Below are 27,296 nucleotides of genomic sequence, written 5' to 3'. Positions count from 1 at the left end.
AAAGCAACTGCTTCAGACCCACTTGTGAACATTCAAATCACAGCTATGCTGATTTTAAATAGGTTTGGACCATTTGTTTCTTCACAGATGGTTCATAAATCTGCAATACATTCAGAAGAATCAAACAAGCTCTGTTGACCACAAATGGTATTGGCTTCTGTGTTCCTCTGAGTCCCAAAAATCCAACTATCTGTTCAGACAACTGAAAGTAAATTGGCTGATATGATCCAGTTGTTTTGTGAGGTTGAGAGGTACATGAGGACAAATATAAGAATAATTGCTTTTTAGCAAGCTTTTCTTTAATACTATATCTAAAACAGGGCGTTTTGTTGCCTTTGTGTCAAAAAATTCAGTTTGTGGACATTTTGGCTGGAGAAAGGACAACCAGTACTTCAAGTATTATCTGGTATTATTATTTAAAAAGTATGCAAGGCGGGTGCGGTGGCTCGCTCCTGTAGGCCCAGAACTTTGAAAGGTCGAGGCGGGCACTTCATGAGGTCTGGAGTTTGAGAACAGCCTGATCAAAATGGTGAAACCCCATCTCTGCTAAAACTACAAAAATTAGCCGGGTGTGGTGGTGTGCATCTGTAATCCCAGCTACTCAGGAGGCTGAGGCAGGAGAATTGCTTGAACCCATGAGGCAGAGGTTACAGTGAACTGAGATCATGCCATTGCACTCTAGCCTGGGCGACAGAGCGAGATTCCATCTCAAAAAAAAAAGAAAAAGAAAAAGAAAAAAGAAAAAAAATAAAAGGATGCAAAGGTGTCATTTTCCTCACTTTTAACCTGAGTATTACTAAGAATCATGTAAATGGAAATAAATAGTATTTGTTCAAAATGATTTTCTTATTTTAAGAATAAAATACTTTAAAATGACATTGTATTAGTGAACGTTTTAAATGATTTTTTAAGATAAACAATTTGAATATGACATTGAATTAGGAGAAAGTTATGTGTTTAAATATGAAAAGTATGAACTGCATAACAGTAATACATATAAAAATATTTCTTCTAATTCACCATATCTGCTGTTTCTCCAGTTTTTCCCATGTCAACAAATGGCATCACCACTCACCTGGTTTCTCAAGCCAAAATGCTACCATTCATCTTTGATTTTTTTCTTTCTCACTTCTGCCATCTAAGTTATCAGCAACCCCTTCTGACTATACTTGTAAAACATATGCCAAATCTGTCTACTTCTCTGTGAATTTTTTGCGTTCATCTAAGCCCTACCTATCATAAAACCTTACCTGGGCCACTAGAGTAGCCTCTTAACCAGTCCCCTACTTAAACTTTTATGGTCCACATTCAAACCCATTGCCTTCATGGTAAAACTCATACCATATCAGTCCCTTACTTCAATGGCTTCAAATCTCAGAATGAAATCCAAACTTTTATTGTGTGACCTACAATGCCCCATAGAATCTGGCCCCTGCCTTACCTATGTAACCATCTCTAGAACCACCCTCCTCTTACTCAGCGGATTTCAGATGGCTTTCTCTCTGTATCCCTAACAGGCTAAATGTGCTCCTGTCTACTGCCTTTACATTAGCTTCCTTTTTCTTCTGGAATGTTCATTCCCCCAGATTTTCTCCCTGCTTGTTCTTACTTATATTTTCCCGTATAGGATTAAATCAGATATCCTCTAAAAAGCCATTCCTACCCACCCAATCTAATTTCTAGACCCTCTCACTGCCAATTAATTTTTATCAGAGCATTTATTTCTATTTGATATTTTCTTATTTATAAATTTGTTATCTGTCTTCTCCATTAGAAGTTTCATGAGCCCTGGGATAGTGCATTTCTTAGTAAATACCTCATATATTTTGTTTAAAAAAGTATCTTATACACAACAACAAATATTCAATTTTATGTATACACTGTTCATACATTATATTATTATTGGACTTCTATATTTAGCAAAGAAAACATTTACGATTAAAGACAGACTGCTAATATTCATGGAAAAAAACTCTCAAACACAAAGGCAAACAATATTTACAGAAAAAAATTAAGAACTAATGAAAGTTTGAATAATAACTTTTATATTTGTGATCCCTGAATTTCCATAGAATTTGCAAGCTACTAAAATATGAATGAATACATGGAAGGATAGATAGATGAATTAATAAGTGAATGAATCAAAATGATTCTAGGAAGCCAGAAAATACTTAATCCTTCATTGAGATCATATGTAATTTTAAGTAGCTGCTGGGAGGTTTTGGGGGAAATTGGTATGTGTTACATTAATAAAACAATGAAATTGAGATATGAGACTCAAGACTAGACAAATGGTCACATTTTGGACATTCTAGGAACATTATCCTCCCTTCTCCAAATTAGAAGAATTATTAACACACTAGGATGAATTAAAATTGAAATAAAATAGAAATAAATAAGCATCCCAGGATGATCAATATCTCTGAGCACTCCTATTATCCATTAATAGCACAATAGTTTGCCACAGCACACCAGTTGGGCAACTTTACGTAAAAATTCAGGAGAGGGAACTCCCTTTGTGTTAGTCTATTCAAGCTGTCATAACAAAATTCCAGACTGGGTGACTTAAAGAACAGAAATTTGTTTTCTTACAATTCTAGAGTCTGAGTCTGAGATCAGGATGCCAGCATGGTAAGTTTCTAGTGAAGACTCTCTGCTTTATAGAAAACTACCATCTTGCTGTGTCCATATGGCCTTTCTTTGGTATGTATGCATAGTGAGAGAGGGAAAGTGAACTATCTGATATTTCTTCTTATAAGAACACTAACCTGATTCAATCAGGGTTTCACCTTTATGGCCGAATTTAACTTTAATCACTTTCTGAGGGGCCCCACTACCAAATAAAGCCACACTGGGGGTTAGGGCTTTGTCTTTGTCCATTTGGGCTATTATAACATAATACCATAAACTGGGTAGCTTATAAACAACAGATTTATTTTTTAAAATCATTCTGGAAGCTAGGAAGTCCAAGAACAAGACACCAACAAATTTGGTGTCTGTTGAAAACCCACTTTCTGTTTTATACATGGTGCCTTCTGACTATGTGCTTACATGATGGTAGAGGGTGAAGGACCTCTATCAGGCCTCATATACACACACACACACACACACACACACTTTTAAGTTCTGGGGTACATGTGCAGACTGTGCAGGTTTGTTCCATAGGTATGCACGTGCCATGGTGGTATGCTGCACCCATCAACCCATCATCTATCTACATTAGGTATTTCTCCTAACGCTGTCCCTCTCCTAGCCCGTCACACCCCAACAGGTCCCAGTATGTGATGTTCCTCTCCCGGTGCCCATGTGTTCTCATTGTTTAACTCCCACTTACAAGTGAGAACGTGTGGTGCTTGGTTATCTATTTTGGTGTTAGTTTGCTGGGAATGATGGTTTCCAGTGTCATCCATGTCCCTGCAAAGAACATGAACTCATCCTTTTTTATGGCTGCATAGTATTCTATGGTGTATATGTGCCCCATTTTCTTTATCCAGTCTATCAGTGATGGGCATTTGGGTTGGTTCCAAGTCTTTGCTATAGTGAACAGTGCCACAGTAAATATACATGTGCAGTGTCTTTATAGTAGAATGATTTATAATCCTTTGGGCATATATCCAGTAATGTGATAGCTGAGTCAAATGGTATTTCTGGTTCGATATCCTTGAGGAGTCGCCACACTGTCTTCCACAATGGTTGAACTAATTTACACTTCCACCAACAGTGTAAAAGCATTCCTATTAATCCACATCCTCTCCAGCATCTGTTGTTTCCTGACTTTTTAATGATCACCATTCTAACTGATGTGAGATGGTATCTCATTGTGGTTTTGTTTTGTATTTCTATAATGACCAGAGATGATGAGCTTTTTTTCTTATGTTTGTTGGCTACATAAATGCCTTCTTTTGAGAAGTGTCTGTTCATATCATTTGCCCACTTTTTGTTGGGGTTGTTTGTTTTTTTCTTGTAAATCTGTTTAAGTTCTTTGTAGATTCTGGATATTAGCCCTATGTCAGATGGATAGATTGCAAAAATTTTTCTCCCATTCTGTAGGTTGCCTGTTCGCTCTGATGATAGTTTGTTTTGCTGTGCAGAAGCTCTTTAGTTTAATCAGATCCCATTTGTCTATTTTGGTGTTTGTTGCCATTGTTTTTGGTGTTTTAGTCATGAAACCTTTGCCCATTCCAATGTCCTGAATGGTATTGCCTAGGATTTCTTCTAGGTTTTTTTTATGGATTTAGGTCTTATATTTAAGTCTTTAATCCATCTTGAGTTAATTTTTGTATAAAATGTAAGGAAGGGATCCAGTTTCAACTAGCATATGGCTAGCCAGCTTTCCCAGAACCATTTATTAAATAGGGAATCCCTTCCCCATTTCTTGTTTTTATCAGATGGCTGTAGATATGTGGCGTGATTTCTGAGACCTCTGTTCTGTTCCATTGGTCTACATATCTGTTTTGGTACCAGTACCATGCTGTTTGTGTTTCTGTAGCCTTGTAATATAGTTTGAAGTCAGGTAGCAAGATGACTCCAGTTTTGTTCTTTTTGCATAGGATTGTCTTGGCTATGCGAGCTCTTTTTTGGTTCCATATGAACTTTAAAGTACATTTTTCCAATTCTGTAAAGAGAGTCAATGGCAGCTTGATAGGGATAGCATTAAATCTATAAATTACTTTGGGCAATATGGCTATTTTGATGATATTGATTCTTCCTGTCCATGAGGACGGAATTTTTTTCCATTTGTTTGTGTCCTCTCTTATTTCCTTGAGCAGTGGCTTGTAGTTCTCCTTGAAGAGGTCTTTCACATCCCTTGTTAGCTGTATTCCTAGGTTTTTATTCTCTTTGTAGCGATTGTGAATGGGAGTTCACTCATGAATTGGCTGTTTGTTTGTTACTGGTGTATAGGAATGCTTGTGATTTTTGTACATGGATTTTGTATCCTGAGACTTTGCTGAAGTTGCTTATCAGTTTAAGATTTTGGGCTGAGAAGATGGGTTTTTCTAAATATACAATCGTGTCATCTGCAAACAAAGATAATTTGACTTCCTCTTTTCCTACTTGAATATGCTTTATTTCTTTCTCTTGCCTGATTGCCCCGCCCAGAACTTCCAATACGATGTTGAATAGGAGTGGTGCGAGAGGGCAACCTTGTCTTGTGCCAGTTTTCAAAGGCAATGCTTCCAGTTTTTGCCCATTCAGTATGATGTTGGCTGTGGGTTTGTCATAAAAAGCTCTTATTATTTTGAAATATGTTCAATCAATGCCTAGTTTATTGAGCATTTTTAGCATGAAGCCTTCTGAATTTTATCAAAGACCTTTTCTGCATCTATTGAGATAATCATGTGGTTTTTGTCCTTGGTTCTGTTTATGTGATAGATTATGTTTATTGATTTGCATATGTTGAACCAACCTTGAATCCCAAAGATGAAGCTAACTTGATAGTGGTGGATAAGCTTTTTGATTTGCTGCTGGATTCAGTTTGCCAGTATTTTATTGAGGGTTTTCAGATCAATGTTCATCAGGGATATTGGCCAAAATTTTCTTTTTTTGTTGTGTCTCTGCCAGGTTTTGGTATCAGGATGATGCTTGCCTCATAAAATGAGTTAGGGAGGATTCCCTATTTTCTATTATTTGAAATAGTTTCAGAAGGGATGGTACCAGCTCCTCTTTGTACCTCTGGTAGAATTTGGCTGTGAATCCGTCTGGTCTTGGACTTTTTTTGGTTGGTGGGCTATTAATTACTGCCTCAATTTCAGAACTAGTTATTGGTCTATTCAGGGATTCAAATTCTTCCTGGTTTAGTCTTGGGAGAGTGTATGTGTCCAGAAATTTATCCATTTTTTCTAGATTTTCTAGTTTAGTTGCATAGAGGTGTTTATAGTATTCTCTGATGATAGTTTGTATTTCTGTGGAATTGGTGGTGATAACCCCTTTATCATTTTTTACTGCATCTATTTGACTCTCCTCTTTTTTCTTCTTTATTAGTCTGGCTAGTGGTCTATCTATTTTGTTGATGTTTTCAAAAAAAAAAAAAAAAACCGGTCCTGGATTCATTGATTTTTTTGAAGAGTTTTGTGTCTCTGTCTGCTTCTCTGATCTTAGTTATTTCTTGTCTTCTGCTAGCTTTTGAATTTGTTTGCCCTTTCTTCTCTAGTTCTTTTAATTGTGATATTAGGGTGTCAATTTTAGATCTTTTTGCTTTCTCCTGTGGGCATTTAGTGCTGTAAATTTCCCTTAATATTATGGCAGAAGGTGAAGTGGGAGCTGGCATATCACATGAAGACAGAGGTGCCCAGCTTTTTTAAACAACTAGCTCTCATGTGAACTACTATTAACAGGAACTCTCTTGTTATCATGAGGGGTCACCTAGCCATTCATGAGGGATCTTCCCCATGACCCAAACACCTCTCACCAGGCCCAATATTCAACTTTGGGGATTGCATTTTAACATGAGATTTGGAGGAGACACACATCTAAACTACGCTGCCTCACAAACCATACTGTGCAAAATAGTAGGCTAGGGGCTAGGAATGTGGCACCAGAGACCGAAGGAGTAGATCCTTACTCCTAAGAAGTTTGTATCAAGTTCAATCCTATAGCTAAAAACTACTACATAGAGCTTTAATGTAAGTGTAGTATGAGTAATTCTATCAGGAAAAATATATGTGATAATTTAAAACATATCAATTTTTTTAAGCAATAAGGAAAATATGACATGTGGAAAGCCATGGAAGAATGCATAGAATATGAACGGATATAGATAAGAAAAACAGCATACTGAACAAAACATAAAATAGTAGACACAACGGCTCAATGATGATAAGATATGATGCATGTGTTGGGAAAAAATAAGTCACTCTTTTCTGGTATTATATAATCCTAGGCTAAAAGTGGAAACTATTCTTTGGTCTATGGGTGGAAAACCATAAAGATTTTGTCTTCCTTTGTTCTGTGTAAGGTACAATGTTGTTAGAACCCTATTTAAGAAAGATAAATATTATGGCAGTGAGTGATTTATTGAAACAGAGATTCTGAAAACAGAGAAGGAAATTAGGAGACTTTTTAAAGTGTTAATGGGACAATGTTCAACCAACTAATGAGAGACTCTGGCTTTTGACTCTTTGGGTCCCCCATGTCTTGCTTTGGACACACACATTTAGTGTTTATTTCTGGACACTTTGGCTTTTTATTCTGATGGACTGCCTTTTCTACTTGCTAGACTTGATTTCCTACTCTGCTGTAGAATTTGCTTACTTTTCCAATGTTGATACTCCTGTAGCCTTTCATGAAAATCTTGCCTATTCAATTATTTTCTACTGTCTGTCTAGACCACAAGCCCTGCCCTTCTTCATAGTTCCTTTAACTTCCATAAAACTACCAGCATCATATTTGACATTTTTACACATAAAGACAAGGTGATTTTCTAGGGAAGCTCAAACCCTTGTAGACTAGAATTAGCAGGAATGTAATTTTAATAAGTGGAAGAAATCAGGAAACATATTTTTCTCCTAAATTAACAAGCATAACTTTTATACTTGTATTCGTCACCTGATTCTGAATTTATTAATAGGTTTGTCAAAATGTAAATATGCAAACAGCAATGTGGTTCAATTTATTGTATTAATTAGGTTGAGTATAGTAACAAATATACCCAGAAATATATATTGATTAAAACATAACTACTTTTGATTTCTGGCTCCATGAGTGACAAACTTGGATGATTCTTGTCCGTGAGTAGTTTTTTCAACAAGTGATTCAGGCAGGCAAGCGGTGTCTATCTTATGGTTCCACCATCTTTGGGGTTTCATTCTCATCTCTACATAGTGGAAAGAAGGTGCACATTGTTTCTTAAAACAATCGCTTGGACAAGAAATGACACATAGCAATTGTGTTCACACTCTATTAAAAAGGACTTAGCCCATGGTCACACAAAGGAAAACAAAGGAAGTTAAGAGTTTTAGTATTTTTATCTGTCCAAAAAAGCGAAAAACAATTGATGGCTGCTATTATTTTCCACCAGAGTTAAGAAAGATAAGGTAAAATGGATTACAATGCCCCTTGCAAATATGACATAATAATAACTTGTTAAATGTGGCCTAAGGCTGCCTCTGTTCCTTGATTTCTTGCATACTGAATTAATTGCAACCTAACTTAGTATGTAAACAAATTGAAAGCCTAACTTAGGGGTATATTTTTGTAAAAGATAACTTAAGTCATAGCCAATCACAGCAGCCAAGCTTCAGCCAATCACAGGCCACCAATTGATATGATTATGTCCAAATAAGGCAAAATTGAACCATAACCAATCAAGCTATTTCTATATTTCTTCCATTTTCTATCTATAAATACTCCCTGCTCATTTATTAAGCAGAGTTTTCTAAAATTTCACTGGTTCTCGGTGCTACCCCGTTCATGAATTGTTCTTTGCTTAAACTTTGTTTCTTTTAGCAAACTATATGAAAAAAAAATATGTGTCATTAAGTAGTACTAAGTATGTGATAAGGTGCTGCTATTGAGTCAGTGCAAGTTAAGCAATTGTGGAAGATAATACAGAAAATATAAGAATTAGATTCCATGCATTTCTATGTGAAAATGTTTTAATAGTAATTTTCTTTTCCAAAGTTACTATTAAATCACAAGTTGAAAACATACTTGGGAAAAATTCCTCTTAGTAAAGTAAATAACAGGTTCTTATCAACTTTATTGATATATTTGAACAGAAAATAAAATGTGCTTAGCTCTGGTATAATGTATAATATTTGTCTTTTGTTTGATGTAGGTCAGGAGTCTAAAGATGAAATTGTGGATGAAAAATTGGATACCAGTTTTAGGATATCAGTTTTCAAACAACCCATATGTACTTCCATTTCATTGAAGGATATTGCAGTATTGAAAGAGAATAAACGAGATTTTTTTCCTGCATATCCTCAGCCAATCTTTGCTACTCATCCAAAGCAAATCACTAAAAAAGACATACGATTGGAGAGGAGTATGAAAGAGTTTTTTGCAACACAAAGAGCTGGTATGAAACTCCAAACATTTAGTGATATTGACAAATATTACGCAGAACAAAAGAAGCAGGAATGCCATAAAGAAAAAGTAAGAGCTGTAGCCATGGCACAAGTTGCTCGTGAAAGAGTTAGAGTAACTGTTAATGAACATTTGAATCAGAAAAAATATGCTACACAAAAACTAATTGAAGAAAATAAAGAGATAATTCAGAACGGTTTACGACAAGTTTGGCAAAACAGATTCAACTACCTTGAAAAAGCTAGAGAGAGAAGAGCTCTGTTTCTAAAAGAAAAATCCCAAAAGGCTGCAGAGCGTTTATTAGTTCAAAATTTAAATAATGAGCGCACTCTTTTGACCAGAGGACTATTTAAAATTGACAGACTGAAGAAGAATGAGGCTGACCTAAAAGACAAAAGCCTGATTGTTAAACAAAAACTAAAAGCAGAAAAATATGGAAAGAATTTACTTAAAGAAATGAAGAAAGTTAGGTAGGTACAATTTAGGTGTAATAGAAGCATTTAAATCAATTCCATGTGAATATTGCATACTAAATTTTAAGATCTAATAATTAGTATTTTGTTTATAACATAGTACATTCTACTTTGAAAAACTGAAACAAAGAACAAATAATGTACTAATATATTACCAAAGATAAGGCAATAAAATAACTCTGTCTTTCCCCATCTCTCCACCTGTGCAACAAAACCTATCTACCTCTTAGTTACAAGTTGTTCTTATTATCGCAGATGGCATCGTCATCAGCCTCTTGACCAGTGCTATCAACCTCAGTCTTTTGCAACAGTCTTCATTGCCAATATCTAATGTTTTTCTACTCACTTTACTTCTAAAAGGATTCTCAAAAGGTTCCTTCTTTTTCAATACGACTCCTCCTATTCTAACTTAGGCTCTCATAATCTCTCTACGAATTCACATTATTCTTCCACCCGAGATCTTCATTCCTATTCTTCATCTTTTCTTCAACCCAAGTCTTTTCTCTGGCCTACAAACCTCAACTGTCTTTAAAATAAAGTTCTGATCATATCACTTCCTATTTAAATATATTAATAGCTTGTAGTTGTTCACAAAACAAAACTGAATTTGCTCTAAATGGCATTTCAGACAATGTGCTCTGTTCTTTCTAGTCTAGACTTATCTCACGCTAAATTTTCTGCTATAACTTCCTCCCTTCTCCCTCTAGCAGCACTCTGCTCTAAACACACTATTCTCTACTCCCTATCCAACTTTATACTCTCTTATTCCTATGACTTTACTGATGTTATCCCCTTTTTACTCAAATATATACTCCTCAAGAGCACTACAAGCTCACAATGTTAACATTGTCTAGATATTATTATGCAACAAAAGCGTCTATGTTATTGTGCAAATCAGAATGCTTTGCTGTATTCTAATTGCTGAGAAGGTAGTGCCTACATGTGAAGAAAAAGACACTCTTTTCTCCAGGGAAGTGCCTCACAAGTGTCTGATTCTTGACTGTGTGTGACCTTGTTTCGTACCTACTTGCCCTCATCATGGAATGCATGAACTGCACATCCACTGGTAAAATTTATCCTTTTATTACCCATCTTTTAGCAACTAACTCAATGGCATTTTCACTTTTAATGTCTTATCAACTGCTCCTCCAGTCTGAATTAGTCTCTTTAATTTTGTGGTGATTTTATATACTTTATTGGAATCTCAATGTTACCAGTTATAACCAGAGAGCTTTTATCATGGTTGCATGGTTGGGTTGTGAAGTCTTTTTTTTTTTTTTTTAATTCTTTATTTATTTTACTTTAAATTCCTGGATATAAGAGTAGAATGCATAAGTTTGTTATATAGGTACACGTGTGCCATGGTGGTTTGCTGCACCTATCAACCCGTCATCTAGGTTTTAATCCCTGCATGCATTAGCTATTTGTCTTAATATCCTCTCCTCCCTCACCCCCAATCCCCCAACAGCTCCAGTGTGTGCTATTTCCCTCCCTATGGACATGTTTTCTTGTTGTTCAATTCCCACTTATGAGTGAGAACATGCAGTATTTGATCTTCTTTTCCTATGTTAGTTTGCCGAGGTTGATGACTTCCAGCTTCATCCATGTCCCTGAAAAGGACATGATCTCATTCCTTTTTATGACTGCATAGTATTCCATGGCATATATATACCACATTTTCTTAATCCAGTCTATCACTGATGGTCATTTGGGTTGGTTCCATGGCTTTGCTATTGTAAATAGTGCTGCAATAAATATACGTGTGCATGTGTTTTTATAGTAGAATGATCTCTATTCCTTTGGGTATATACCTAGTAATGGGATTGCTAGGTTAAATGGTATTTCTGGGTCCAGATACTTGAAGAATCACCACTCTGTCTTCCACAATGGTTGAATTAATTTACATTCCTATCAACAGTGTAAAAGCATTCCTATTTCTCCACAGCCTCACCAGCATCTATTGTTGTTTGACTTTTTTAGCAATCGCCATTCTGACTGGTGTGAGATGCTATCTCATTGTGGATTTGATTTGCATTTCTATAATGATCAGTGTTGTTGAGCTTTTTTCATATGTTTGTTGGCCACATAAATGTGTTCTTTTGGAAGTGTCTGTTCATATCTTTTGCCCACTTTTTGATTTTTCTTTTTCTTGTAAATTTTTTTTACATTCTTTGTAGATTCTGGATATTAGCCCTTTGTCATATGGATAGATTGCAAAAATTTTCTCCCCTTCTCTAGATTGGCTATTCTTCCTGATGATAGTTTATTTTGCTGTACAGAAGCTCCTTAGCTTAATTAGATCCCATTTGTCAATGTTGGCTTTTGTTGTCATTACTTTTGGTGTTTTAGTTACAAAGTCTTCGCCCATGCCCATATCCTGAATGGTATTGCCTAGGTTTTCTTCTATGGTGTTTATGTTTTTGAGTTTTACATTTCGGTCTTTAATCCATCTTGAGTTAATTTTTGTATCAGACATAAGGAAGGGGTCCAGTTTTAGTTTTCTGCATATGGCTAGCCAGTTTTCCCAGCACTATTTATTGAATAGGGAATCCTTTCCCCATTGCTTGTTTTTGTCAGGTTTGTTGAAGATCAGATGGTTGTAGATGTGTGGTGTTATTTTTGAGATCTCTATTCTGTTCCATTGGTCTACATATCTGTTTTGTTACTAGTACCCTGCTGTTTTAATTACTGTAGCCTTGTAGTATAGTTTGAAGTCAGGTAGCGTTGTGCCTCTAGGTTTGTTCTTTTTGCTTAGGTTTGTCTTGGCTGTATGGGCTCTTTTTTGGTTCCATATGAAATTTAAAGTAGTTTTTTTCTAATTCTGTGAAGAATGTCAATGGTAGTTTGATGGAAAAGTATTGAATCTATAAATAACTTTGGGCAGTATGGCTATTTTCATGATCTTGAGTCTTCCTATCCATGAGGATGGAATGTTTTTCCATTTGTTTGTGTCCTCTCTTATTTCCTTGAGCAGTAGTTTGTAGTTCTCCTTGAAGAGGTCCTTCACATCCTTTGTTAGCTGTATTCCTAGATATTTTATTCTCTTTGTAACAATTGTGAATGGGAGTTCATTCATGATTTGGCTCTCTGCTTGTCTGTTGTTGGTGTATAGGAGTGCTTGTGACTTTTGCACATTGATTTTGTATCCTGAGACTTTGCTGAAGTTGCTTATCAGCTTAAGGAGTTTGTGGGCTGAGACAATTGGGTTTTCTAAAGATAGAATCACGTCATCTGCAAACAGACACAATTTGACTTCCTCTCTTCCTATCTGAATACGTTTTATTTCTTCCTCTTGCCTGACTGCCCTGGCCAGAATTTCCAATACCATGTTGAATAGGAGTGGTGAGAGAGGGCATCCTTGTCTTGTGCCCATGTTCAAAGGAATGCTTTCAGCTTTTGCCCATTCAGTTTGATATTGGTCATGGGTTTGTCATAAATAGCTCTTACTATTTTGAGACATGTTCCATCAATACCTAATTTTATTGAGTTTTTAACATGAATGGATGTTGAATTTTATTGAAGGCCTTCTCTGCATCTATTGGGATAATCATGTGGCTTTTGTCATTGGTTCTGTTTATGTGATGGATTACATTTATTGATTTGCATATGTTGAACCAGCCTTGCATCCCAAAGATGAAGCCAACTTGATCATTGTGGACAAGGATTTTGATGTGCTGCTGGCTTCAGTTTGCCAATATTTTATTGAGGATTTTCACATTGATGTTCATCAGGGATATTGGCCTGAAATTTTCTTTTTTTTGTTGCATCTCTGCCAGGTTTTGGTATCAGGATGATGCTTGCCTCATAAAATGAGTTAGGGAGGATTCCCTCTTTTTCTATTGTTTGGAATACTTTCAGAATGAATAATACCAGCTCCTTTTTGTACCTCTGGTGGAATTGTGTTGTGAATCTGTCTGGTCCTGTCCTTTTTTTTTGGTTGGTAGGCTATTAATTACTGCCTCAATTTCAGAACTTGTTATTGGTCTATTCAGGATTTCAGCTTCTTCCTGGTTGTCTTGTGAGGTATATGTGTCCAGGAATTTTTCCATTTCTTCTAGATTTTCTCATTTATTTTGTAAAGTTGTTTATAGTATTCTCTTATTATAGTTTGTATTTCTGTGGGATCAGTGGTGATATTCCCTTTATCATTTTTTGTTGTGTCTATTTGATTCTTCTCTCTTTTCTTCTTTATTAGTCTAGCTAATGATCTATCTATTTTGTTAATTTTTTCAAAAAAACAGCTCGTGGATTCCTAGATTTTTTGGAGGGTTTTTCATGTCTTTGTCTCCTTCAGTTCTGTGCTGATCTGAGTTATTTCTTGTCTTCTAGTAGCTTTTGGATTTGTTTGCTCTTGCTTCTCTGCTCCCCCCCACCCTTTTTTATGAAATGAATTTTCACTCTCATAGCCCAGGCTGGAGTACAATGGCATGATCTTGACTCACTGCAACCTCTGCCTCCCAGGTTCAAGCAATTCTCCTGCCTCAGCCTCCCAAGTAGCTGGGATTATAGGCTTGCACCACCATGCCTGGCTAATTTTTTGTATTTTTAGTAGAGATGAGGTTTCACCATCTAATTCCGGCTGGTTTTGAACTCCTGACCTCAAGTGATCCACCCACCTTGGCCTCCCAAAGTGCTGGGATTACAGGCATGAGCCACCACATCCGGCCTCTAGCTCTTTTAATTCTGATGTTAGGGTGTCATTTTGTGATCTTTCTCCAGCTTTCTGATGTAGGTATTTAGTGCTATAAATTTCCCTCTTAATACTGCTTCCACTGTGTCACAGAGATTCAGGTATGTTTTCTCTTTATTCTCGCTGGTTTCAAATAACTTATTCATTTCTGCTTTAATTTCATTATTTACTCAGGAGTCATTCAGGAGCATGTTGTTCAATTTCCATGTAATTGTGCGGATTTGAGTGAGTTTCTTAATCCTGCACTCTGATTTGATTGCACTGTGGTGTGAGAGACTGTTCGTTATGATTTCAGTTCATTTGCGTTTGCTCAGGATGGTATCACTTCCAATTATGTGGTCAGTTTTAGAATAAGTGCAATGTGGCACTGAGAGGAATGTATATTCTGTTGATTTGGTATAGAGTGTTCTGTAGATGTCTATTAGGTCCACTTGATCCAGAGCTGTGTTCAAGTTCAAATCCTTGTTAATTTTAAGTCTCATTAATCAGTCTAATATTGACATTAGGGTATTAAAGTCTCCCACTATTATTGTGTGGGAGACTATGTCTCTTGGTAGGTCTCTAAGAACTTGCTTTATGAATCTGGGTGCTCCTTTATTGGGTTCATACATATTTAGGAGAGTTAGCTCTTCTTGTTGCATTGATCTCTTTACCATTATGTAATGCCCTTCTTTGTCTTTTGATTTTTGTTGGTTTAAAGTCTGTTTCGTCAGAGACTAGGATTGCAACCCTTGCTTCTTTTTTTCTTTTTTTTTTTTTTTTTTTTTTGGCTTTCCATTTGCTTGGTGAATATACCTTCATTCCTTTATTTTGAGCCTGTGTGTGTCTTTGCACCTGAGATGGGTCTCCTGAATACAACACACCAATGGGTCTTGACTCTTTATCCAATTTGCCAGTCTGTGTCTCTTAATTGGGGCATTTAGCCCATTTACATTTGAGATTAACATTGTTATGTGTGAATTTGATCCTGTCATCATGATGCTATCTGGTTATTTTGCACACTAGTTGGTACAGTTTCTTCACAGTGTCATTGGTCATTATATTTTGGTGTGTTTTTGCAGTGGCTGGTACTGGTTTTTCCTTTCCATATTTAGTGCTTCCTTCAGGAGCTCTTGCAAGGCAGGCCTGGTGGTGCTGAAATCCCTCAGCATTTGCTTGTCTGGAAAGGATTTTATTTTACCTTCACTTATGAAGCTTAGTTTGGCTGAATATGAAATTCTGGGGTTGAAAATTCTTTTCCTTTAGAATGATGAATATTGACATGCACTCTCTTCTGGCTTGTAGGATTTCTGCTGAGTGGTCTGCTGTTAGTCTGATGTGCTCCCCTTTGTAGATGGCCTGGCCTTTCTCTCTTGGTGACCATAACAGTTTTTCCTTCATTTCAAACTTGGAGAATCTGATGATTATGTGTCTTGGGGTTGATCTTCTCATGGAATATCTTAGTGGTGTTCTATGTATTTCCTGAATTTGAATGTTGGCTTTTCTTGCTAGGTAGGGGAAGTTCTCCTGGATAGTATCCTGACATGTGTTTTCCAGCTTGGTTCCCTTCTCCCCATCTCCTTCAGGTACTCCAATCAGTCATAGGTTTGTTTTTTGCTTTTTGTTTTTTGTTTTTACTTAGTCCCATATTTCTCAGAGATTTTGTTCATTCCTTTTCATTCTGTTTAATCTTGTCTTCATGATTTATTTCAGCAAGGTAGTCTTCAAACTCTGATATCCTTTGTTCTACTTAGTCGATTCACCTGTTGATACTTGTGTGTGCTTCACTAAGTTCTCGTGCTATGGTTTTTTTTTTTATTATACTTTAAGTTCTAGGGTACATGTGCATAACGTGCAGGTTTGTTACATATGTATATTTGTGCCATGTTGGTGTGCTGCACCCATCAACTCGTCGGCACCCATCAACTTGTCATTTACATCAGGTATAACTCCCAATGCAATCCCTTCCTCCTCCCTCCTCCCCCCTCCCCGTGATAGGCCCCGGTGTGTGATGTTCCCCTTCCCGAGTCCAAGTGATCTCATTGTTCAGTTCCCACCTATGAGTGAGAACATGCGGTGTTTGGTTTTCTGTTCTTGCGATAGTTTGCTGAGAATGATGGTTTCCAGCTGCATCCATGTCCCTACAAAGGACACAAACTCATCCTTTTTTATGACTGCATAGTATTCCATGGTGTACAATGAGATACCACCTCACACCAGTTAGAATGGCAATCATTAAAAAGTCAGGAAACAACAGGTGCTGGAGAGGATGTGGAGAAATAGGAACACTTTTACACTGTTGGTGGGATTGTAAACTAGTTCAACCATTATGGAAAACAGTATGGCGATTCCTCAAGGATCTAGAATTAGAAGTACCATATGACCCAGCCATCCCATTACTGGGTATATACCCAAAGGATTATAAATCATGCTGCTATAAAGACACATGCACAGGTATGTTTATTGCAGCACTATTCACAATAGCAAAGACTTGGAATCAACCCAAATGTCCATCGTGCTATGTTTTTAGCTCCATCAGGTCATTTATGTTCCTCTCTAAACTGGTTATTCTAGTTATTACCTTCTCTAACCTTTTATCAAGGTTCTTAGCTTCTTTGTTAAGAACCTTAGCACATGCTTCTTTAGCTTAGTGGCGTTTATTATTACCCACCTTCTGAAGCCTACTTCTGTCAATCTGTCCATCTCATCCTCTGCCCAGTTCTGCACTCTTGCTGGAGAGGCATTGTGATCATTTGCAGGAGAGGAGGAACTCTGACCTTTTGGGTTTTCAGCATTTTTTCACTGATTCTTTCTTATCTTCATGAGTATGTCTAGTTTTGATGTTTGAGGCTGCTGACCCTTGGATGGGGGTTTTGTTGGGACTTCTTTTTTGCTGATGCTGTTGTTGTTTTCTGTTTGATTGTTTTATTTCAATGGTCAGGTCCCTCTTCTGTAGGGCTGCTGAGGTTTGCCGGAGGTTCGCTTCAAGCCCTATTCATCTGGTTCACTCCTGCGCCTGGAGATGTCACTTGAGGAGGTTGGAGAACAGCAAAAATGGGTGCCTGCTTCTTCTGGGATCTCTGACCTCAAGAGGCACCTACCTGATGTCAGTGGGAATGCTCCTGTATACAGTGTCTGACAATCCCTGTTTGAGAGTCTCACCCAGTTGGGTGGCACAGGGAGCAGGACCTGTTTAACAAAGCACTTTGACCATCCATTGGTGAAAAATGTGTTTTGCTGGGGGGAAACCCATTTGTCTAGGCTGCCCAGATTCCTCAGAACTAGCAAGAGGAAAGGCCAAGTCTGCTGGTCTGCAGAGACTGTGGCAACCCCTCTCCCTAGGGGCTTGGGCCCAGGGAGATCAGACTTCTGTCCCTGAGCCCCTGACTGGAGTTGTTGGAGTTCCTGCAGGGAGGCCCCACCCAGTGAGAAGGGATGGGTCAGGCCTGAAGAGGCATTCTGGCTGCAGTCTGCCACAGCTGGTGTGTTGGGCTGTGGGGAATACTTCTTGGGACCAAGCCATCCAGCCTCCCTGGCTCCATCAGGGGAAAAGCATATCCTGGAGCTATAGAGCTGCCTTACACCCGCCCTGGGAGCTAAATGTGTTAGGCAGCTATCAGTCCCAGTGTTGGCTAGTGCCTCTCCCCTAAGGACCTCAGGCAGCTTAGACAGTAGGCAGCAGAAGCTGTGGTGCTGGTTGCCGCTTCCATGGGAGACTTAAGCAGATTCTAGTTGAGTGACTGTTGAGAATCTGCACGGGTTCTGCTGCAGATTGGCATGGGTTCACAAGTGGGATCCTCCAGTGCCTGGGTTGAACAGTTCCATGGAAAAAGCACAGTTTACTAGGCTGGGTAGCACACTCACCACCTCCCTTACCTGGGGCGTGCGGGCACCCCTGCCCCGTGTGGCTCTTAGGTGGGCCACCACACCACACTGTTCTTCCTTCCTCTCCATGGGTCACACCAGCTGCCTAGTCAGTTCTTTTTTTTTTTTTTTTTTTTTTTTTTTTTTTGAGACAGAGTTTCACTCTTGTTGTGCAAGCTGGAGTGCAACGGCACGATCTTGGCTCACTGCAACCTCTGCCTCCCAAATGATTCTCCTGCCTCAGCCTCCTGAGTAGGTGGGATTACAGGTGTCCACCATCACACCCAAATCTTTTTTGTATTTTTAGTAGAGACAGGGTTTCACCATGTTTACCAGTGGTGTCAAACTCCTGACCTCAGGTGATCCGCCCCCTTCAGCCTCCCAAATTGCTGGGATTACAGGTGTGAGCCACCTCACCTGGCGCTAGTCAGTTTTGATGAAGAACCTGCATACCTCAGTTTCCTGTGCAGGATTCACAGGCGGTTATGGTTCTTTTCGATGACAGCCTCCAATCACTGCTGCTTCTAGTCAGCCATTTTGGCCCCATCCCCTCAAGAAAATAATCAAGTCTTTGTATTATTCGCTCCATCTTTCTATTTCAGTGCTCAGTATAGTACCTAGTTAATAAATCTATTCAACACATATTTGTTGAGGTAAATAGGTGAGAACTCCAATTAGTAATGGTTGTATATAAACTCATTTAAGTCATATAACAACCACTGAGAAGAGTGTTTTTTATGTATTTGTGCTTAATACGTAAGTCATTTAGAATAAGAAGCAATGCATATTTTTTCTAAATGCTTTTACAATGAAGATAAATAATCAGAATAATATTAAACGTAGAGTAAAAATCTAATTAACCAAGTTACGAAAGTAGCTTCACTAATCATTAGACTACGTAAACTTCTTAGTACAAGTGTTTAATTCATGGCAGTAAATTTGTCCTGCACATTTTTTTTCTGTCCCTCTGTGATCATTGGTGCTTCTACTAAGTAGTACTTACCTTCAATTCAAATAATTCAAGTAGTAATTCATTTCTAGCTCTTGAAGAGTTATCTTACAGGTGATGTAGGCACATAAAGATCATTTGGCCCAAGAAACTGAAAATTGAGGTGGGAAATACAGCAAAAAGCAATGAGATTAACAGAATTACATAATAATATCAGCAATAACACAAACACTACGAATAGACAATTAAAATTTCAGGTACATAAATAGGTTTATGGCCGACACTTCTATAACAAAGACAGATTTTCAAGAAAAAGGCGTAACAAATTTATTTCATCGAAATGTTATGTGACCTAGAAGCTTTCTAAAATGAAGACCCAGGGAAAAGTATTTTTATGCCTAGGTTTGATGAAGAATAGACAATTTTGTAGAAGTATGATTGGAACAAAAAAAAAAAAAAGGGGGTATGACCTAATGGTAATGAACTGAGGATGAGGTGTACCAAGCATGGCCTGTTTGTTTAGATTCTTCTTGGCCTTTCTGTGTAATATTCCTTCCTTCCTGGTTTAAAGCATGGCACTTGTCACAGTGTTTAAAAGAGAGGAGGCAGGAGTTCAGAGCAATCTTTCTGCTTCTACAAGTTTCTCAGTTTCCTTCAGCTTAAAATACATAGTGTGCCAATGTGCCATATTTGAGGGCAGCATTTTTTGCTACTGCAAAATCAAAACCTTCAAAGAGAAGGCTTAACTAAACCACAGTGTTACTTCACTTAAATTATCCCTTGCCCTGCCATACAAAGATGAATAAGATATTCTTGATCCTCTAAGAACTCACCATCCAGTGGCAAACATAAGCATACATTTCAATTGTTATAAAAAATAGAAGTGGGAGAAGTACAATTGTTGATTCAAATTGGAAAAGCAGAGAGATGAAGGGAGACCATTATAGTAGAAAGGTGAGGCAAGGAGAAGAGGATAAGCAAAGTTGGAAAGTTCAAAATAGGTAAAGCTAGGGGAGATCAAGGAGATTGTGAATATTCCTGTACCTATAGCAGAAGGTTTATGAAGAATAGTTGAAGGTGTGATTGCTTGAGAAACATCAACTTGATTTAAAAAAGCCTCTAAGTCTTAGTAGACAGATGTGCAGTAAAAACCATTAGGATTCCTACCAGAAAGATATATTGCATTTTGTACATGTATTTTACCATAAAACTTCCCTTTCAAGAACTATCTCAGAAAATAATTCTTAGGACACACTTTGGACAAAGTTTTCTCAAACAATTGCAAAAATTAGAAATTGTTTTATGGTGAAAGTTTTAAAATTTTAAACCAAATTTGGTAAAGTAGGAGCTTTGTTGACAAAATATTTTAACCTACAGTTAGTAAATTTAAATTTTATTAATTGCCAAGGAACATTTTTAAGAACATAAAACCATGCCCTTTATAAATATAAAATGAGCACATGCCGAAGATATCATTTAACTCATTAAAGAATAAATCAGTTACAAGAATTCAAAGAGCATTTCTCTATATATGTATCTATTTTATATCTATGTCTTTATTTATATCTACTCCTATGTCTGTATCGATACTGGCAATCAAAAATGCTAAACTAAATTCACAGATAGGTGCAAAACTAGTCAATATTCACTGGGCAATAATCAAACGTAACTTAGCTGAACACAATTGTTTATATCTCTATAAACAAGAATCATTTGGATTGCTCATAGTTTTTCTTAGAGTTGTAAAATTGTTCAAGGAGATTGAAAGGCACAGATAGTTCTAAAGAGTGTACTAGCCAGGACTCCTAGTAATTTTATTTTACCTTTTCAAAGTTTTTCACACTTTTTTTTTTCTGATATTAGATTGAAGTTGATCAGCCACAGTTTTATCCTAGTGGTATTTCAAATGGCCAAATTATGTATATACGTCTTTAAGGCTTGTATAGAAACACTTAGAGATCTTCAGAACTGCTTATTTTATTTAAATTTTTAAATAGCATCATTTTTAAAAGGCTGTGCTGGAAAGGAGTTTCAAATAAGAAAAAGCATTTGCCTTTTCCTACTTATAAGCAATTTAAGCTATTTACTGATGTGTTTTATGTAATACTTTATTACGTATGAAAAATATTATGTATTTCCCCCTCCAAATTTAAAATCATTTTCTTTAATGTACACTTTGTGTGGTGTGTGTGTGTGTGTCTGTGTGTGCTTTGGAAATGTTTCTTTATGACTAAAATAAGTATTTATTAGTATAATAAAAAAGTATTTGGAAAAGAAATGAAGGCTAGTGTGATGTATTGAAATACAAATCTAGTGCAAATCAATCTAGTTTAATCAGCTTAGTTTTTTCACAGTAAATTGAATGTCTGGCCATAATTAATTTTTAAAGAATACAGACTCAAACAAGCATCCTAATGTATGTTAACTGAATTATCTTCTCTCCTAAGCTACTGCAAAAGCATTAACCTGTAGAGCACATATGAATACGGCAATGTTTGTGAGTAGTATGTCCCAACAGGCATCTTTGAGTCTAACTCTAAATATTTTCAAATAAAGATTAGGTATAAATATACAGAAAGAAGCTGTGATCAAAAAGTGAAATCTAACTGGAGACTTCTGAAATTTTTCAGTTCTGATATTGTTTTGGCTGATGATTCTTTATTCTCTTGACCTAAAAGCATTCTGATAAATTTCAATAACTAGTGAAGTCATTACTGAAAATGTAGCTCCCTAATCCTGCTTTGTGGAATGAGAAAGAGTAAAAGAAAAAAAGGGGAACCATAAAGCTCTGATTTAGAAAGTTAATAAAATACCCACAGGAGTATTTAAGCGTTAATTAAAGATAGACTTTGAAATGGAAGAATCTATGTATCAGATAAAAGCTAGTCATGGATTTTCTAAGATATTCATGTCTATACTCTGAGAAAATGATGATACTGTTCAAGCTAGGACAGCAGGGTGTCCATTTTGAAGTAGGGTATCACTTAGCATGGAAGAGCTACAAAATAAAGTGATTATCCAATTACATCATCTTCAACTTGTCCTTATTTGGTCATCAATTGATCTCCCATACTACCGTCATAATTTACTGTGGTCTTTACATCATTTTTGATTTATGAAGCTTTTTCTCTCCATCCAATTTCTGCCATAATCATTGTTAACTTCCAAATTCATAAGAAAACCCTCCCAATTACCTAATATCGGCATTTTTGGACGCTGTCAATCTTTATCCTACCTGACGTTAATAAACTGATTTCCATAGACACATATAAAGACCCTCTTATCACTTGGAACTGCCCCACTTCTTAAATCTTCAACTCCTATATATTTATTTATAACTAAAATTTATCTTTTCAACTCCTTTCTTCTTTAACTTCCACCACATATATCCTTCAAATATATGGTGACACCCGTCCTTCAAATAACCTCCTTTATACACTTTTATTTTCATTTCTAGTGTAGGCTCTGGGGTTCTTTAATTCAATTGTTGTTTTGTTCATTCTCTCAAGTATCTCTAAAGTTATTTCATTTCATTGCTTCGATTATGCTAAAATGTTCCTTACAACCCTTACCTTGGAACAGTTCAACTATCTATCTTCATTTCCTGTATTCAGATATAAATGTCTAGAAGAAATCAATGCCCCATAGATTTACGCCAATATTAATTTTATGGTCTCCAACTTGAGCTGCTCCCACAGTTGCTTACTCTTTCTATTACCTACAAGAGCCATTTAAAATCTTCACCAACAGTACAGCTTTCTATTCAAACACCACTTATGGCCTCTCCTTCTCAACAATATACTTTATCTATTTCCCAGAGAAATTTTAGGACTTCAAGCTTTAATTCATTCAACTTCCTATATCCATATTTATAAAATTCTATATATTTTATACTTACCGCAGTTTCCTTTTCTGTTGTCTCATGATTAGGTTTCATTTTCCTATTAAAAGTTAATAATCTCTCCTCTTATAATTCTTATAATCTTTAAAATCAAGTAATGTAAGTCTGCTGTGCTAGTCAGAATTATGGCTACCAAGAAGATAGATATCATGCCCTGCGTGGTTCTCAGGACTATGAATATGATGAGATAGCACACCTGAGAATGTGTTGGTAAAGGGACTTTACATATGTAATTAAGGATATTGCTTAATTAACCTTAACATAAGGAGATTATTCTGGATTATCCAGATGGGCCCAGTGTATCACATGAGACTTCCAAATACAGAGACAAGACAGAACATAAGATACAAAGTATGAGAACGGTTTTACATGATATTGCTGACTTAAAAATAGAGGGAAGCACAGGGAAAGAGTGATAATAAAATGAATTCTGACAACCACTCATCCTGGATGAGGACCCCAAGACCTGAATGAGAACCACTGCTCTGGCTGACACCTTGATTTCAGCCTTGTGAGACCTAAGCAGAAAACCCAACTAGCCACAATATCCCTGGACTTCTGACCTGACGAAATGATGAGCTATTATAAGGTGGTTGTCGTAAGCCAATACATTTATGGGTAAATTGTTCAGCGGGATGGAAAATAGAGATTCCAACTTTGCTCTGTTTTCTCAAGATTACATTGGTTGTCCTAGGACCTTTGCATTTTCATATAAATTTAAATTTAAAGAAATTCAAAACATTTAAATTTAACACATTTAAAATAAATTGGAATTAAATTAATATATATTTAAAACAAACGTAAATGTTAATTTCTAATTTCTATCATAGAGGCTCTTGGCATTATTAATTGTAATTTTATTAATCCATAGATCTATTTAAGAAAAATTGACATCATAATAATATTATCTTCTAATCTTTGAGATGATATAACTCTCCATTAATTTAGGTCTTTTTAAATTTCTTTCAACAAAATTTTATTATTTTTAGGTATAGGCCTTGCCTATCTTTTATTACATTTATGTCTAAATATTTTATGTTTTTCTGGTCACAATGTAAGTAGAATCACTTTCTTGATTTTATTTTCGAATTGTTTGACACTGGTATACATGGATATAATAATATAATTGATTATTTCATATTTCTCTTTTTTTAAGTCTTTTAAATAGTTCTTTTACTTACATTTTCTTCACAGCTTATAATTTATCTGTAGGAGGGCTATTTTAGTACATTTCTTGACTTAATTAGTACCCTTAATTACATGTGCAAGATCCCTTTACCATGATTTCTACTCTGCTACTTGTCCAGACATGACTACTCTCCTGATCTCTAGGCTTATAGTACTAGTAGCTAACTTTTAGCTACTACTAAAATGATTATTAAATGCCAGGCACTCCTTTAAGGATTTTAAAACTGTTGGTTTATTTACTTCCTCCTAAACCCTATGAGTTGAAATGTCCTCTTTATAAAGATGAAAAAAAATAAATGATACAGAGAGAACTTAAATAACCTATCTAAAATCACACCAACAATACATTCCAGAGCCAAGCAGAATGGCTTTACTACCTGTACTCTTAACTATAAGCTATCACTTCTCTGTATTCAACACACTGGGCATCACCACATGAATAACTAGACTCTTAACACTAACCATTTCCAGTCAGAACTCTAATCTTCCCATCTTGTTGCTCTACCTACATGTCTTTCTGTTGAACACCATTATTATCCATCCAGTGAAATGAATTATTTAATGTTAGGCATTCACCTAAGAATTTTTAATGTATCAAGTCACTTAGTCCTTTACTAACCCTATGTGTTAGATTATCTCCTTAACAATGAAGAAAATGAGACAGAAAGAACATGAATGAGTTATCTAAAATCACACTATCAATAAGCTGCAGGCTTTTTAGACTTAATGCTCTCTTTCTCTCCTCAAGTTCAGATTTCTGAGTATACCTACACATAAATAAAGTATTTTATGATCTGGCCTAAATTTGCTTCCCAGACTGTATGAGCCAGACAATTAGATTGATGTCAGTTCTTGGAGCATTCCAAGCTGTGCTACCCTCTCTACCTTTGTTTTGACTGTGTTCATGCTATAAAAATCACTTGAACAAAATTATCTTCCACTTTCTGACTGGAAAACACACATCTTCCAAGATTTAGTTCAAAGGTTATTTTAACTCTAAACTTTTCTTGTCTTCCCCTCCTTGCTCTCTAGTTTATATTTACCAAGTTTTTACTCAAGTTTTTCCTCACTCTGACTTGTTACGTAATGTTTTCATGATAAACCATATATCTTTTATATATTTACATGCATTTATTCCTGTTAACTTTTTATAAGCTTCACGTAATTACATCATGTTATATTTATGTTTCCAGCACCTAAGTTTAGTGCCATGCATCACAATACATAATTGTTGAATAAATAAGGATGAATGAATGAAATCTCCTAAGACCTGTGACATTTCCCAGGTTTGGCAGAGTATTAGTCTACTGGGACTGCCATAACAAAATATCACAGGTTGCGTTGCTTAAACAGAAATTTATTTTCTCCCAGTTCTGGAAACTGGAAGTCCAAGAATAAAGTGTCAGCAGGTGTGGTTTCTGCTGAGCCCTCTCTCCTTGACTTGTAGATGGCCACCTTTTCCCTGTGTCCCCCATGGCCTTTCTTCTGTACACTCACATCTCTGCTGTTCCTTCCTCTTCTTATAAGTACACTAATTATATTGGATTAGGACCTACCCATATAATGTCATTTAGCCTTAACTACTTCTTAAAGGCCTTATCCTCAAATAGTCACAGTCAAAGACACTGGGAGTTAGGACTTTGACATATGAATTTGGTGGAATGCATTCAGTCCATATAACAGAGTTGAAGAAGTAGCTTGGGTTTAGTGAGGCTTAAATAGATGTATTTTAAGTGATGACATAGGGTGATTTAGATACCTCTTTGGAAAGCTAAGTCGTAGTTTGTGAGAATTTTTAATTATAGCTTATAGATATCTCATAAATACTAGACTAATACGAATATTGTTTAATGATATAACCAAGATATATAAGTGGAGTTCTGTCTTTCTCCCTTGTATATGCCTATTTCGAAGACATCTAGTTATCATCATTAACAGTCTAATAGATTGCCATGGTTTCAGGATTTAAAAGTATCTCATTCTATTACCTTTCTTTCTCCTCTTAGGTCTCAAGAAATATATAAAAGACATTGTGAAGAAAAATTTGTTATGGATATGATTGCCTTTGAAAAAGCCTGTGAAAGACTTCAAGATGCTAAAACAAAAGTAGCAATTGTGAAAACAAATTTAGACTTTAAAATTCCCAATGGACTGATAAAATGAATCAATGCCAGATCATGGCCTGTGATCATCTTAAATTATAGTCATTATTTTTAGTTGAAGGAATTTGAAATAATACTCTAAAGCAAGAAATACTCTACATCACAAGATGGATTTATAAATATTCTAAAACATATAAAGATTAGTTAAAATGTTTCTCTTATTGGTCATAATTTAACTTAAATAAACTTTACTTAGCACCTCTGAAAAATTTCTTAGATCGGATGCCCAAGGAACAATTAAAACTGATTTTATTTATTGTAGACAATCTTGCAATGACATTGCTGATATTCCATTTCATATTCTCTCTAAATACAGCGATTCATAAGCTAATTTAGGTGTCTCTGGAAACCTTAGAATAGTAATTTCTACTCCAACTGCTGACTTTTATTAAGACACTGTGTACGTTGATTGCTTTTATTACCAGCTTTTATATATTTAATTATATTTCCTGCTTATTTTGTTAAAATAATTTCTGAATTTCTTTTTTAAAATACCGTTTCACTATTTTGTCAGTAATTTATGCTGTTATAAAAATTCAGAAAATATGAACTATGAAAAGTAAATGAAACATTCTTATTACCTTCCTTGAAGACTGTAAGATTTTTGTATATTTACTTGTGATGGCTTTGCCCTGTTTGGTATATATATGAAGACAGGGAAAAAAGAGAGGAGAGAAGCAAGAGAGAACCCATATAATTATATATTTGAATCATAAAATATACAGAAATAGTATATATTAACCATAAGTCTGTTTAATACATACCAATGGTAGAAAATTTGAAAAATAAACTGTTAAAAAAGACCTAAAAATCCTTTGTAAAATTTGCAACCATTTTCAATAGTGATTTCATATATTTAGAAAGATAGGTGTCTCACCATAATTATGACATTGTTCACTAAATACGATGTAGCTAATACTATTCAAAATTTCTCTTTAATATTCTTGGTTATATACATAAGTTTTTAAAACACTGTTGCTTTAAAAATTCCCTAATTTTATGTCTATGGTAAATTTCCAAAAATCACATATTTTACAACAGTGGTTACATAGTTGTGCTTCTA

At 36.0% G+C, this 27,296-nt stretch overlaps 1 protein-coding gene across 1 annotated transcript in view; it reads left to right on the top strand.

Annotated features, from left to right (window-relative positions):
• Positions 1-27,037, top strand: part of LRRIQ3 (leucine rich repeats and IQ motif containing 3) — a 168,025-nt gene extending 140,988 nt beyond the window's left edge. The window contains exons 7-8 of the mRNA XM_003892066.5: positions 8,777-9,497; positions 26,078-27,037. Of these exons, the coding sequence (XP_003892115.2) occupies positions 8,777-9,497; positions 26,078-26,234 (878 nt within the window). The 3' untranslated portion in view covers positions 26,235-27,037. The remainder of the gene's footprint in view (positions 1-8,776; positions 9,498-26,077) is intronic.
• The last annotated feature ends 259 nt before the right edge of the window (positions 27,038-27,296 follow it).

Source organism: Papio anubis, chromosome 1, assembly GCF_008728515.1.
Source record: "Papio anubis isolate 15944 chromosome 1, Panubis1.0, whole genome shotgun sequence".
NCBI classification, from domain to species: domain Eukaryota; kingdom Metazoa; phylum Chordata; class Mammalia; order Primates; family Cercopithecidae; genus Papio; species Papio anubis.
Note: the sequence above shows the minus strand (reverse complement) of the source record. Positions and strands in the feature narration are given on the sequence as shown.